This window comes from Rattus rattus, chromosome 12, assembly GCF_011064425.1.
Source record: "Rattus rattus isolate New Zealand chromosome 12, Rrattus_CSIRO_v1, whole genome shotgun sequence".
Taxonomy (NCBI): Eukaryota; Metazoa; Chordata; class Mammalia; order Rodentia; family Muridae; genus Rattus; species Rattus rattus.
In genome coordinates, this window is record NC_046165.1 from 69,063,399 (window position 1) to 69,078,964 (window position 15,566).

At 45.9% G+C, this 15,566-nt stretch overlaps 1 protein-coding gene and 1 pseudogene across 1 annotated transcript; both read left to right on the forward strand.

The window, feature by feature from the left end:
- Positions 1–4,643: 4,643 nt before the first annotated feature.
- On the forward strand, positions 4,644–7,009 carry LOC116913631 (annotated as a pseudogene).
- Positions 7,010–12,569: 5,560 nt separating this feature from the next.
- LOC116913570 (chymase) lies at positions 12,570–15,306 on the forward strand. Its single transcript, XM_032917789.1, has 5 exons — positions 12,570–12,655; positions 13,257–13,407; positions 14,100–14,235; positions 14,413–14,667; positions 14,958–15,306. Exons 1-5 carry the CDS (start codon positions 12,598–12,600, stop codon positions 15,099–15,101), a joined length of 744 nt encoding a protein of 247 aa, XP_032773680.1. The 5' UTR covers positions 12,570–12,597; the 3' UTR covers positions 15,102–15,306.
- Positions 15,307–15,566: the final 260 nt, after the last annotated feature.

Sequence of the window (15,566 nt, forward strand, 5' to 3'; positions counted from 1 at the left end):
GGGACCCAGAAGCCCATTCACTGAGGCCAGGGCCTCTGACTCTGTCGCAGTGGTCAGCAGCTGGGGAGCGTCACACTGGCAGCAATGCTATGCTAAATGAGCTTCATGGAGGCATAGGAAAATGTCTGTTTGTGGTCCTATAGCTCCTCAGCAGTCTACCAGATGTGAGAAAACCATTAAAAGATGGGAGGCTAAGATGTCTGATGAGTCCTGGGCTGATGCTGAGAACTGACAGACAGACAGACAGATAGACAGATAGTATTGCAGGATCATAAGAGAAGCCTTCTAGACATATATAAGAGAACTTACCCCAACTGTGAAGGTTTCTTAAACACAATCGTCATTGCCTAATGTATTATGATCTTAAGCAATCTCTAACCAGCTAGGTCGATGCGTTTGAGACTCCCTTATGTGAGCATGGCCCATCCCTGTGATTCCCACTCCTCCCTCTGGTTTTTGTGTTCACTGGGAAAGGACTGTGCCATCGTCCATGTGGCATTCCCAATGAAAGTTGAAGATACTCACCAAGTTCACCCTAGTCTCCTCCTCCCAATTCCCTGCCTGTTTCTCCCTTTCTTCTCCAGCAGTCTCAGTGCCTCCAAGACAAGAAACCTTTTCCTGTTATTATGGGTGAATAGCTTCCTTTTGAAGAGTAAGATTCTCAGGAGGCTATAAGTGAGCATCACTGCTGTGTCCTACAAACTAGTCCCCCATGTCATGGGCTTAGAGCATCATGAAGGTCTCCATTCATCTTCCCACCATGTGATCTTCCCCACAAGGCAATGCAAAAATACAACATGAAAGGAGTTTGAGGGGTAAAGGGAGGCATGACAGTGCTATAAATATAACATTCTTGCACGAAATTTCTAAAAACAAACATTTTAAACTTAAAAATTTGTCTATTGACAAGATGAAGGTGAAGATGTCTCTGATTCCTTTTTATTATTGCACAGGCAATAATTGTCCAAAATAAAAAGGAAGTCAATAAATATAATTTTGGTTTGGACTTGCTACTACAGTTACAGATTAGGTGGTCTTTCCCTAGAACAATGAGGGTGTTTTTATTCTGGGTTTGAGCTTCTGTACATCACTGTCTTCCATAGACCCAACAAGTAGGATTGTATTATTCCAAGCACCCACACTCAAGTTGTATGCTACTTAGGGAGCCATCCTGTGTGATCCTTTTTTTTTCTTAGCTAATTTCCCTTTTAAATATACAGCGAAGATTTTCCCTCTTCCTTAGAGAAGGATGATCCAGATGCAACAACCTTACTTAGGAAGAGAAAATTGGACATATGAAATATCACTGACTATGGATACTTCTCTCAAGATAGTGTTCTTAAATTTATTTCCTACTCTGAGGCAAGAGCATGTCTTCTCAAGGTCTCTACAGTAGGTGCTCCCTCCTGCACTCCAATCCCAATGAGCACGATACCCTCAGTGTGACATGATTGGGTTCCCTGCAATAGATGTTACTGCCCCAATGATATATGTTGATGTGTTTCCCAGATTATTAGCTGCCAGGCATGTGCAGCAACAATAAAACTACACCAAGAGCAACTTTGGCTAGATTGCACACCCACTTAGTTTACAATACTGCACGGTAGTTCTACAAGATGTGAATAGATATCCTGAAGAGAGGTATAGCAGGGACCACCTCACTGCATGATTCAATAACTTGTAATTACATTGTCTCCTGGATAGCTCCATATATAACACAGTCCTGGTTTCCTTTTTGGCAAGAAGAGGCCGTTGTGATGTTTTCCACTAGTTTCTATCATAATGTCCCTTCCTGAATCAGCCAACCACTATGGGGATGCCAATTGGTGACTACGTCTCTCCTACGTCTCCTATATCTGTATTCAGGAATTGGAGCCTGTGTGTGGACCACCTTCAAAGCCTGTCCTATAGCTGAGGCTTCACAGAAGGACTTGAGGTCTTTACAAAGTATTATCAGGTCAGATCCAATGTACAGTAATAAAAGATAGTGACCTTAAATTTTTCCTGTAATTCATATCACTATGCTTAGACAGTCGATTGTAGCTCTGAGGAAGCAAAGGAAGGAAATGTAGAAGGATAGAGTTGGTGCCAGAACTTTCCTCAATGATACCCAGTCTCCAGCATGCAAAGAGGTCTGAGTTGTCAAGTCCAAGAATGGAAACTAGTTGCACTTCTATATGACAGTCAATACCTTTTTTGTCAGACTTAGATTCTTTCTGTAAAGTTCCACAACTCTAGAACTTTCCAATTGTATGATTCATTGAGATGCATAGTTTTTTAGTCTGCACAAGTGCTATTTTGAGTGGCTACATTAATCTAACTGCATGATATCTTTTTATTTGTAATTTATTCAAAATAATTTATTTTTTAAAAGATTTATTTATTTTATGTATGAGTACACTTTCGCTGTCTTCAGACACACCAGAAGAGGGCATCAGATTCCATTACAAATGGTTGTGAGCCACCATGTGGTTGGTGGGAATTGAATTGAGGACCTCTAGAAAAGCAGCCAGTGCTCTTAACTGCTGAGTCATCTTTCCAGCCCCAATTTTTTTATATTTAAGAAATAAATAAAAGTTTTCCTTCTTATTTAGATCAAAAATAATGTCTAGAGCCCAGCATCTTCTTTGCCTATGTTCTTGAATACTTAGACACAATGAGAAAACCACTGTATACGCTTATGATCTGTGGTTATAAATACCTGGTCACACAAAGTCTTGTCTTGCATTGCATACCCATGGGTGACATTGTTTAAGTGGCAGGTTTACTCTGCATGCCATAAATAATCATCTCACACCTACAGCTATGACGCTTTATTGCTTACAAAAGGATCTGTAAAGCCTTTAAATTACATCTACATTGGTGGACAGAAACAGTCCCCAGGGGGCTGGAGAGATGGCTCAGTGGTTGAGAGCACCGACCTGCTCTTCCAGAGGTCCTGAGTTCAATTCCCAGCAACCACATGGTGGCTCACAACCATCCCTCTTCTGGTGTGTCTGAAGACAGCTACAGTGTATTCATATAAATAAAATAAATCTTTAAAAAAAAGAAAGAAACAGTCCCCAGTTCTTCCTTCCAGTGAGGATCTCTATTCTATGAGGTCCAAGCAGCAGGGAAAGCATGCTTGAGCAACTTAACACATGGGATCAGTTCTAAGGTCGTTCTTGGTGAGCTTGCGGACAGGTGAACCAAATCTATCGGGTCTTCATGATTGCTTTCTTTTGCTTTGTCTTTGCAATCAAGAAAAGCAGACTTCCACAGAAAAAGGTTATTGGAGTGGAATCAGGTAGCAACTGATTTGAGACCAAATTCTGATATTTCAATGACTATGAGATCTCGGCAAGGCTGGGTTTCCTCATCTGTATAATGGAAAGAGCCCTACTCAGGGTCGGTGAGGCCTTAAAACAGAACAGACCAGAAATGTGACAATGAGTGAGCCGTTCCAAAATGTACAGAATTTCAAACTGTTATTAGTGAAGCAAGAATACTCTGTAAGCAATGGAATGTCCCCGCGTAAGTGCAAGCCGTGTGTAATGTCCAGTGACACAGGAAAAGATGAAAGCTCTAAGTCTCAGTACTGATCCACACAGATTCCACATTGGTCTCAAGCAAGGAGACTCTCCACATATAACTAGCGAGCCTGAGCTCCCCTGTGGAACACAGAGATGGTAATTACACATTCCATTGTGTTCTCTGTTCATCCCACTGGAATGAGAACAATAAGTCACAGAAACTAACTAATTAAATGTATGATCTTCCCGTTCTGTGATATCCTGAAAGCCCATCGACTTCTCCCTAAATGTGCATTATAACAACTACCAAAGGGACTATTACTATGACCAGATCAGAACACGCACTTACAGAAGCTGTTCTCCACCTCTGAGTTCCAAAATCCTTTGGATGTCAAACACCGGATTCCCTGCATATCATATATTTTACATTATAATTCATAACAATAGCAAAATTAGAGTTATGGGGTAGAAATAAAAAAACTTTTATGGCTGGGGTCACAACACGAGGTCAAAGCATTAGGAAAGTTGACAATAACCTAAGGTCATGCCTCATACGCTACATGCTTAATACACTCGCCAATCTTTCTTCTCCTACAGCCATATTCTCTCATCTGCTACTTGTTTTAATAAAGATGAGATGCCTCCTGCTGGTCAACACAAGCAAGAGCCTTCAGGCTAAATCAGCCCATCACAGTCTTTGTCAATGTCCTCCCTGTCTCCCATATGTCCACACACTACAGACACCTGTGTCGGTGCTACAGCGACAGAGATGAGTCTTTACACATGCGCAGATTAGGTCTCAAAGCTGACTGTAGTACCTGGATGCTTACAAGAACAGTTCCATGATCCCTGATCAAGGTTCCCCTAGTTTTGTGTTGCGATCCTGTCTCCTGGAGCCTCTTTGAAAGGTGCAGGACCCACCATATCAAGGTATCCAAGAGTCTCAGGATCTAGCCACAGATTCAACACCCCCAGAGAGCAGAGTTGTGAGAATTTCTGATAAGGAAAATGAGCTTAACCAGCCCAGACCTGTGGTTTGCAGCCCTTCCTTTCTCCTACTTTGGAACTATAAAAGCAGGAACCAGGGCAGGACCACAGCAGAAGCTCACCCCAGGCTGCACCACTGACACAATGCAGGCCCTGCTATTCTTGATGGCTCTTCTCTTGCCTTCTGGAGCTGGAGCTGGTGAGTTTGCTCTTCACCTCCCTAACCTCTGTGTTGTCAGCAACCAACCTTAATCCCTTAGCTTTGACAACAGAGACCCTGGAACATGAGGCAGAATCCTAAACTGACATAGTCTAGGGGAAATCTCTAGGACAAGGAAGAATGAAAAACTAATTCTCCTTCACACCATTTCATCAAAATACTCTGTTCTGATGGACAGCTCTACTCTGGCCTTCCCTTAGTGTTGCAGAAGCCAGGATGAGTGTAGAAAGAAATGCCTAAAGAAAATAGAGCATCAGAAACACTAATGGTCATTATGTTCTGAATGAAGGATGAGGGTTGACAGGGAGGTGTGGGGAGGAAAGATCAACAGGAGAGAAAAGACCAAAGGACCTGTGGAGGGGCCTGAGCCCCATGTGAGGTGGGGTGGGCTTGGAGCAGTCGCTCAGCTTTAGCCCCATATTTCTCTGTCAGTACTGTGTTGGGGGCCCTGCAAGCTTGTGACTGGGGACTGGGTGTTCTTTGTTCCAGAGGAGATTGTTGGTGGTGTGGAGTCTATTCCTCACTCCCGCCCTTACATGGCCCATCTGGAGATCACCACTGATCTGATTAGAGGATATCTGTGGTGGGTTTCTCATAACCCGCCAATCTGTGATGTCTGCTGCACACTGAAGAGGAAGGTAAGAGGCTTCTCTTCGGGCTGGAGAGATGGCTCAGCCGTTAAAGGCTAGGCTCACAACCAAAAATATAAGAGGCTTCTCTTCATGTGAAGACATCCATGAACCAGAGTCACAGAGCAGGAGAGACCTGAGGAAGTCTCTGAGCCCTGCTCATCTCCAGATGGGCTCTCCTTACACTGAGAGGCCACTCACTGGACCGTTTCATGTGTGGTCTCTGTTTTCAGAGGTCAGAGCTTTAAGCAGGGCTCCAATCGGAACAAAAACCATAGCTCTCGCCTTGTCCTGGTGTCTCCAGGGCTCAGACATGGGCAGGGAACAACTCAATTTAGAGCGCCTTCCACCATGTACAAAGGCATGGGTACAATTCTAGTACTGAGGGTGGGGACAGTTCTCAGTCCCGTGTTTCCCTGAGCCCTGTGGCAGTGGTCCTGGGAGCTCCATCTCAAGTCTGTCTAGGGGCTCTGCCCTGGGACAGAGAAGAAAGACCCTGGTGTCACTCTCCTCAGAAGGAGTCCTGCCCCTAAGACCAGGACTTATCACTGGTTCTTTCTCTGTCAACAGAGAAACTACTGTCACCCTTGGAGAACAAGAGAGAATCCACAGAGCAGAAGATAAAAGTGGAAAAACAAATCGCTCACCCGAATTACAACTTCTCTTCCAAGCTCCATGACATCATGTTACTGAAGGTGACGTCATTTTTCTTGCCCTGCTTGAGTCTCCCAACACTAACTCTCCCTCTGGCTCAGGCCATAGAACGCTCTCTTCTCCAATCCCTTTCCTCAGAATCCACTCGTGAATTCCCAATGGGAAAGGCCCCATGTCTCTTCTCTTCTTCCCCCAACAGCTTGAAGAGCAAGCAGAGTTGACTCCTGTTGTGGATGTAATTCCCCTGCCTCGGTCCTCTTATCAAGCCTGGGAAGATGTGTCGAGCAGCTGGCTGGGGCCTAACTGGAGTGACAGATCCTTCTTCAGATACACTGAGGGAGGTTGAACTGAGAATTATGGATAAAGAGGCCTGTAAAATCTATAGGCGTTATGACGAAAGCTTCCAGGTCTGTGTGGGCAGTCCTAGAAGGAAGAGATCACCATATGAGGTGAGTACGCACCTGCTCTTCCTCCCCACATCAGAAGACAGTGTCAGTGGAGGAAATGTGCCAAACATCTCTCCCTGGCAGTGCTAATGCCTGTGTCCTTAGCTCCTATCCCTGAGGCTCTGGAAACTGACATTGTCCCTGTCCACCTCATCTCCCTGTGCCCAAGCCCTTCCTACATCCTTCCCACAAGGCTAGACACTAGACAGGAAGGGAGTAAAGGGAGACATGTTAGCACTGGGGCAAGGCAGGGGAATTAGGAGGGGGTGGGAATCAGGCAGTAAATTCCTAACTTACAATGTCTAGGGAACCAGGGCCTCTTATTTCACCCTGGGATTAACTATGGTGGTGGGGGTAGTTCTGTAGTTGCAGGAGAGTAATTGTTGCTCTTAGTATGTTATTTCTAATACACAGGGAGACTCTGGTGGACCGCTACTGTGCGCTGGTGTGGCCCATGGTATTGTATCTCATGGACGTGAAGATGCAAAGCCCCCTGCAGCCTTCACCCGAATCTCCCCATAGGTGCCCTGGATTGATACAGTCATAAACACAAGTAGCTGAAAAGCCTGACCTGCATGAGTCAGACTCTCCAAGCCTGAGCTCATCTGGTACCCTTTGGGTTCAACAGAGCCTGTCCCAAGCCTGTCCCAGCCTGTCCCTGTTCTGTCCCTTGCCTGTCCCAAGAGGTTCTCAAGTATACACAAGTCTGTGATGATGGATCGTTCCCTGTAAAGCACCTCAATAAAGACATAACGTCCAGCAGCTGTGTGACTGCACACTGTGCTCTAATCACTTATTCCCTCTCTATGCTCGATGAAGAATTGATTGGGGCTACTACTATCTGACCATGTTAACTGTCTTAAACACTGACCTCCTGGCACACATGTACCACTGTGGATAACTGAATATTATCTACCATGCATGGCTGTGTACAGTGAGATTTCACAGCCAGGGTAATGTGCACTGTTCTGTTCTCCTCCACTCTCCTGTCTTCTCTCTTCTCCCTCTTGTCTCTCAGCTCTTCTGCCCACAAACCCCATGCCTCAGCCACTGCATCTGTCCACACATCATCGCAGATTCCGTGTCTAGGTCAGACATGGCTGTTGATCCTTGTGTCCTCACCACCTACCCTGCCATCATCGTCCTCTCAGTATTGCACACAGGGTAGAACTACCCTGTGTTGGGAAGAGACACTCCAGCACTCAGCATGTAACCAGTACTTACCATGGTGGCTCTGCTTCTGAGCCACTCCCATTCAACCGCCATCTTCCCCAAAGAGCCAGCCTTTCAGAAGAATGCCCAAGCTGAGTGAACTTATAAGTGGCCTGCTCTCCTCTTACAAGCCAAAGCCCCCATTGTCCCTAGTCAAGGGAAAGAATGCTTTACCTACAGGTTTCTGTGGAATCTGAAGGGAATGAGACCACACATGAGATCTGCTGGGCCCCAAGGAGGAGTAATATGATGGGCGTGGCCCTCTGACCATGAAAATTGCTGCCACAACCAGCCCCAGACCAGGACCTCAGCACCTCACAGCCTGGCAGTCTCATGTCTAGGTTTCTAGCTTCAGCACGGTACAGTAGAGGTGTAAGGGTAGATATCAAAGTACACAATTGACTATGAGGTCTATTCTAACTCTACGGGGGCAGGGAGCACATATGGGATTAAACAACCTAAAAGGATCTTTAAGCCATAAAAAAAATCCATGTTGGTTCATTGTTAACTGGGTGACTTGTTTATTTTTTGTAACTATTGGTATTTGTATAACTAAATCATAGGATCTTTTCTCATTTTGATTTACATTGCTGTGTTTTGGGCATCATCTCACTGTGTGGATCAGACAGACTTCCAACTCATGATCCATTTGTCTCAGCCTCGCCAGTGCTGGGACCCAAGCAGGCTCCACCATGCTCAGCATACACAAAGGTCTCAAAAGGTGAAACCCAAAGCAGGGACAGTAGCTGTGTCTTTTCCTAGCAGATGTGAACACTCACTAACCTGCAGCTGAGGGCACACTGCCTCCTTACCCCACACTCTAAGGAGGACATGGACTTGAGACAATCTTCCTCCCTAAAGTTGAACAACTAGAGGTGACGAGAGAGTGATGATGGCCTCACCCTACAGCCTGGCCCACAGCAATAGAGGCACAGGAGGAAACTCCTGAGAGCTGAGCTGAGGGCACAGGATGAATGACTTCCAGAAAGGTCACCTCCACAGAACAAACCCCATCACGTGATCCCCAAGTGTCAAAAAAAGCAGTTGGTGACCCAGAGGCTCCAAAAGCAAGATAAGAGACCATCACTATTCATCACTACTAACGGTCATTCTCAGGCATGGTGGAAGGGGGTGCAAAAGCAGCAGGCCCAGTGCACTCTGGGAACAAGAAAACAGCCATGGTCTCCTGGGGTCAGCAAGGGCACATGCAGATAAGGTTTTTTTTTCAATTATGATGCAGTAGCAGGGCTGGGCAGCCTAGCTTAAGAAAGCCTCAAGGAGTACCCAACAGCAGACACATACTGAGGGTAGCCATAACAAAAGAGCTCAGCCAGCCGCAGCTGAAGAAAGTGTCCAAGAAGTCAGCAGGTGCTCACCCAAGCTTTGCAAAAGTAGAAACATAACCCAGAAGTCAGCAAAAGCCGGTAAAACTTCAGACTCAAAAAAAAAAAGAGAGTGCAATGGAGAAAGATGTGCAGGCTTAAGTGCCAAACAATGACTAAAGGAGATTTCCATTCAGAAAACAAGAACGCTTACCATGAGGAGAATCCGGTCTCTGGTGAACCAGGGTTATTGATATCCTGCAGCAGGTGTTGCCACCTGACCCCATCTGTTTCCTGCCATGCAAAGGAATGTTCTCATCAACTATTTTGTAAATGAAATAATTTTTTAGTAGCTCTGGAAACATTTTTAGGAAGGAAAGAATGACTTTGTGTCATTTTTAAGCATTAACAATTTTTGAGTTTTGCTTCATTCCAGTTTGTTTTATATAAGGTGCGTGCCCAGGCTAGCCTTGAACAAGCACCATACTCTTGCCTCAGTCTCCCGGATACTGAGGGCTGCAGTGTGCACCACTGTGCCCAGCTTTTCCTCCTGTAATGCAAAGCCAGGAAATTCTAGCATGGAGTCACCTTTGTGCACAGAATAAGTGTTGAACGTCTTAATTTCTTCTAATAACACATTACTAAATTATTTCCTCAGAAACAAATCATAAATGACATAGTAGTCATGCAGGGAATGCTAACACTCCAGAGGCAGAGGCAGGAAGAGCAGGATTCAAAGCGTGGCTTCATCTACATGTGGAGTTCACAGCTAACCTGGGCTACACAAAAACCTGCCTGCAGTGAAATGACAACAAAGGGGAGGGAATAGAGAAAAAAGAGAAAGAGAAAGAAGAGAGACAAAAAAAGAAAAGAGGGAGGGAGGGAGGGAGGGAGGGATCACTGAAAAACAGAGGGAGGGAAAATGTAAATCACTCCTGGGTTGCAGCTGCCTCTGCCAGAGCTGCATGCACTCTACATTCTGTTCTGATAGTTCAGTTTTCCCAACGGCCTTACATTGTTGAAAATGATTGAAATTTTGAGCATATTCTGTATAAAATATTACACTGTGAATTGATCAAACCTTTGGAATATTTTGTTGTGGTTCATGTCTTGGAACACTGGGTCCCCACCTAGTGGTACTACATTTGGAAGGTTGTAGAACCCTAAGAGGTGCAGCATCCTGGAAGGAAGTTGTTTGCTGCAGGCTGGTTGTGAAGTTTGTGTTAGAGTCCCACTTCCTGATAGCACTCACCTGTCACAATCCTGCCGCAATGTCTTTCCATCATGAACTTGTCCTCAAACTGTATCCATGAGAAGCGGACCTAACACACTTTCCTTGACACAACACAAATGACAGGTTTCATCAGTGACTATTTTTAACTAAAGGCAGGATCTCCTACCGACCCCCATCTCTTTCTAACTAGTCACACTCCTGACTTCATGATCTTCAAACCATATTTGAACTCTCCAGTACACAACATACAAAGCAGACAAGGGAGGCAGCAGAGACAGCAGAATTCTGGGAAACTGTAGCAGACAAAGAGAATGCAGGCAAATCATGGGGTCAGTGTTTATGAGGTTGATGTCCTGCTGGGGACTGAATCTTATCTTCTCCCTCACCATCAGCCAAGACAAAAAACATCACCCAAGGCTGGAGGATATGGGCCATGGTGTTGTGGAGCCCACACCCCAGTTCTATGTGACCTGCCCCTCCGCTTTCAATGACACAGGAGAAAAACCTTGTCTTGGGCTCTGGGGCTTGGTCTCACTGATGCAGAGCCACCAGATAAGACCTCTCCAGCTCCAGATCCTCCTCCTCCCTGCCAGTGATGTGATGTCAGAGGACAGCTCTCAACATTAGCAAATGAAAGCAAGGACTTCACTTAAATTCCCACCTATGAACTAACCTCCTGTAGGTCTCCAAGAGAAATGGCACTCCACTGTGTGACCTTCTCTTCATCACTCCTTTTTCCGAGTCCAGGGAAGCACCAAGCAGACACTCAACCAACCAGAGCCTCCAGGGATTAAGCCATTACCCAAAGACTATACATGGACTGACCCTGGGCTCCAACCTCATAGGTAGCAATGAATAGCCTAGTAAGGGCACCAGTGGAAGGGGAAGCCCTTGGTCCTGCCAAGACTGAACCCCCAGTGAATGGGATTGTTGGGGGGAGGGCATTAATGGGGGGAGGATGGGGAGGGGAACACCCATATAGAAGGGGAGGGAGAGGGGTTAGGGGACTGTTGGCCCGGAAACCGGGAAGGGGAATAACAATCAAAATGTAAATAAGAAATAATCAAGTTAGTAAAGATGAAAGAAAAAAAAAGAGTGTAAGAACAAAAATGTGTTTAACAGTTAAAGGCAGTGTGATCCTAGTCTCAGTTTCAAGTCTACATTTGTAAACAGACAGCAGTGGTATTTCCTAGAGTGGTTTTAACAAAAAAGAGAAAGTGTTAACTCTCCGACAATGGTGTAGTTTGTAGTTTAGGACCAACCCAGCCTTCTAGAGCAAATTGCTTACCTCATACCCCTAACCCTAACCTTCCCCTCACACTTACCAAGACTCTTTTTCTAGAATGGTTGAGCGGAAAGGACCCTTAATTTGAAATCATAAAGATCTAACTTTAAACCCTAAACTCTAAATGTCAGATCAACAAATTGAAACAGTAATAAGTATTTGATGGGGTTGCTATGAAAGTAACAAGGTATCTAATGGAATGACACTAAATTTCACACACAGTCTGAGGAAATGATCATTCCACCTCTTTGCTCACAGGTTGAAGTCCCTGAGGTCCTATCCTAGACTTGGCTTCCTCCTTTGGTGTTTGTTGTTTCTTTTCTCGGTCTCTTCTTCAGACAATAAACAGATTCCAAGAAAGGGAAATGGAAGTTAATGTCAGATTTCAGATAATCCTTATTTAAGAAGAATGCTGTTCAAATTTTAATATATAGTGTAATAAATGAAATGAAATAGCATGAAAACCAACTGGGTATATTATATTTTTTCTTTACTTTTTGAAATTTCCATACAGTAAAATATGATCATATCCATTTTTTTTTTTTTTTTTTTTTTTTTCGGAGCTGGGAACCGAACCCAGGGCCTTGCGCCCCTAGGCAAGCGCTCTACCACTGAGCTAAACAACCCCTGATCATATCCATTTCTTAACTCAACCCCTGTACATGTCTATACACATGTATGTGCACTGAGTCTTTCTGTAAAGCACATTTCCTACTGTGGGCTACAGTAATCACAGCCTGTGTGCTCCTGGATGCTCACTGCAAAGATTATCCTCAGCCCAAGTTTCTGGGGACTTTTAACAAGCTGCCCTAACTAGAAAGGTAAGATCCCTGCATATTCTGTCCCCATACTCCTGAGACACAGTCGAGGATCCCTCTGAGTATCTGGGGCATAAGAGTCCAGGCCTCAGTTCCACCTCTAGTAAAACACTGTTATTCTGGAGGAATGTCCAGCTATGAAGACAACTTAAAGAAGAAACCATGGCCACACAGTTCCGGAGATAACATCTCCTGCCACTCCCCTGCCTGCTGGGAGTAATAAGGCCTGAGACCCAGAGATTAAAGCCTGCACAGCCCTGAGCAGCCCCTCTGAGAGGATGCATCTCCATGCTCTGTGTCTGCTGCTCCTTCTCCTGGGTTCCAGCACCAAAGCTGGTGAGTGTCGGGGTCCCTCCCTCTCGAATCTGCAGGCTCAGCTCCTAAAACAACAAATTTTAGTGTGTCATTTGGGAAACTCAAATGGGTGTCATAACTGTTCTCAAGATCCTCAGGAATATTCCTGCCCATTCTTTAAAGCTGTGGTGGTTCCTAGGAACACAGAAACTCGTGCTGACTGCTCAGGGCTCCTAAAGCCACTGGGAGAAAGACAGAGATTCCAGGAGAGCGGGCACATTCTCTTCATCTCTGTGACCAAGGCAGAAGATCACCTTGTGTTGCTGTTCCTATAAGGGGGCAGGGCAGGAGGAACCTGGACAACGTGCCCTGCAGGAGGGAAGATGGGCCAGGGACACAGCAGAGTGTAAAATATCAGAAGTAGGAAACCGCCTAAATCTGAGGTGGGAGTGGATTCTTGAGCAAGAAGTGGAGGAGGGCGGGCTGTGGTGAGAGGAGCTGACAAAGATACCTGAGAGAACCCTGTGCAGAGCTTAAGGCAAGGAGGTCAAGGGAAGCCTCTCTCAACCTTACCCCAGCTGTGCACTCTCTGGAGAGCGCGAGCGTCCATGCCTATCTCAGGCCCTGGGGTTCTCTGTTCTAGGGGAGATCATCGGGGGCACGGAGTGCATACCACACTCCCGCCCCTACATGGCTTATCTGGAAATTGTCACTTCTGACAATTACCTGTCAGCCTGCAGTGGCTTCCTGATCAGACGAAACTTTGTGCTGACTGCAGCTCACTGTGCAGGACGGTAAGACAAGATGATGTTTATCCTTATACGAGGTAAACTACAGAGGGATAACAACCTGGGACACACCCAGGGGGGACCTGAAGAGGGATCCTGAGCTTAGGTCAACTAACAAGAAAGATGTCATTAAACAGATGCCCTGAGCCTCAATCACGATAAATGCAGCAACTCTCAGAGGCAAGAGAGGAGTCTCCAATATGGCCACTGCATAACCCCTTAAACATAGAAGACACTTACAGCTCGCTTGTCAGGATCGACCAAGTAGTTTCTCCTTGCTGTTTTCAAGAACACTGGCCTACAGTTCCAAGATCCACAGCCTGACATTTCTAAGGAAGGCAGAACAAGCCCACAGGACACTTGCTACTTCCGCTTTCCTGACTAGCACATGCTATAGAAAGCGGGCCCTGTTCAAAGTTCTCCAAATTGGGAAGTACTAACCCTGTATCCCAGGTCCTCTGTTTCTTGCTCATTCCCCAGCAATTCCTGTGTCTGCTCCAGAAAATACCCTTTCTCCAAGCCTTTTCTCTCCTCAAAACTGAACCCATCGACACCACAAGAAACCCAGAAAAGGGAGATGGGAAGAGGCCTGTGTCCCAGGGAGGAATTCCAGCCTCTTTTCGAATACAGATTCCCGTTTGCTAGGCAAACACTCTACCAATTGCTACCTCCTCAGGCTCTATCCTTTCTCACAACAGGTCTATAACCGTCCTCCTAGGAGCTCATAACAAAACATATAAAGAAGACACATGGCAGAAGCTCGAGGTTGAAAAGCAATTCATTCATCCAAACTATGATAGGCGCTTGGTTCTCCATGACATCATGTTACTGAAGGTAACAAGTTTCTCCCTCCGTTGTATTTAAGACTTTTCTTCTGGTCCCCATTGTCCTGAATTTCCCGTCCTGCCTTGGACAGCACTCCCTTCTTACTCTCCTGTTGAACTCAGTACCTTGTCTGTAACTAACCCCTAACCCACCACCCTGGCTAAGAGTCCCTCATTTCCTTCACAGTTGAAGGAGAAAGCCAAGCTAACCCTAGGCGTGGGAACCCTCCCACTCTCGGCCAACTTCAACTTCATTCCACCCGGGAGAATGTGCAGGGCAGTTGGCTGGGGCAGAACAAACGTGAATGAACCAGCCTCTGACACACTGCAGGAAGTAAAAATGAGACTCCAGGAGCCCCAATCCTGCAAACACTTCACCAGTTTTCGACACAACTCCCAGCTGTGTGTGGGCAACCCCAAGAAGATGCAAAATGTATACAAGGTGATCCACTTACCAGGTTTTTCTAAAAGCATTCCCGGGAGCCAGAGTTCTTAAACAGGGTAGGCAGGAGATTGCCAGCCAATCACAGTGTTAGAAATCACCAACTGAGGAAACAAAGTATCGGTCTTCCCAGGGCCACCCTGGGTTACTCAGTTTGCTCTCTGCAAACATGGGGTGAGGTGAGGGAGATGCGCTGGCTACCCGCCAAACATCAGGCTGAAATGGGAGGGCAGAGGTAGAGGCTCCCTCCTATGCACTCATGTGTTTCCTCTCTTCTCCACCCCCAACAGGGAGACTCTGGAGGACCTCTCCTGTGTGCTGGGATAGCCCAAGGCATTGCATCCTACGTACATCAGGGTGCAAAGCCCCCTGCTGTCTTCACCAGAATCTCCCATTACAGACCCTGGATCAATAAGATCTTGAGGGAGAATTAACTCTGGAGCTCGGGACAGACTGTGAGGAAATCTGGAGCTGGAATCGTGCAGGTTTTCTGTGACATGTGCGATCCGGCCTGTCTGTAGTTCCTGCTGAAGCCCTTTCTGATCCCTGAGCTTCCAGAAGGTTCTTACAAGTCACAGAAAGTTCCTAAAAGTCACCATCTTCATAAACCTCAATAAAGAGCCGGACCCTAGACTGCAATGTGTGTCTCCTCTCTCAGCTACTCCCTTCTCCATGCGCACAGCAACCCGATTCCCATCCTAAATAACTAAAGATTTGGAAGAGCATATGAGGGGGGGCGGGGTGGTATGAAGGAGCAGACAGAGACAGAAGGATACACATTGAAACCGGCAGAGAGAGAGAGAAATAACAAAGAAAAACTAAGCATATTCCTGGGTAGGCAAGGTTTGTGTGTCCAGCTTAAACAAGAAATCATACCCATCCTTTCTTTACTATTTCTC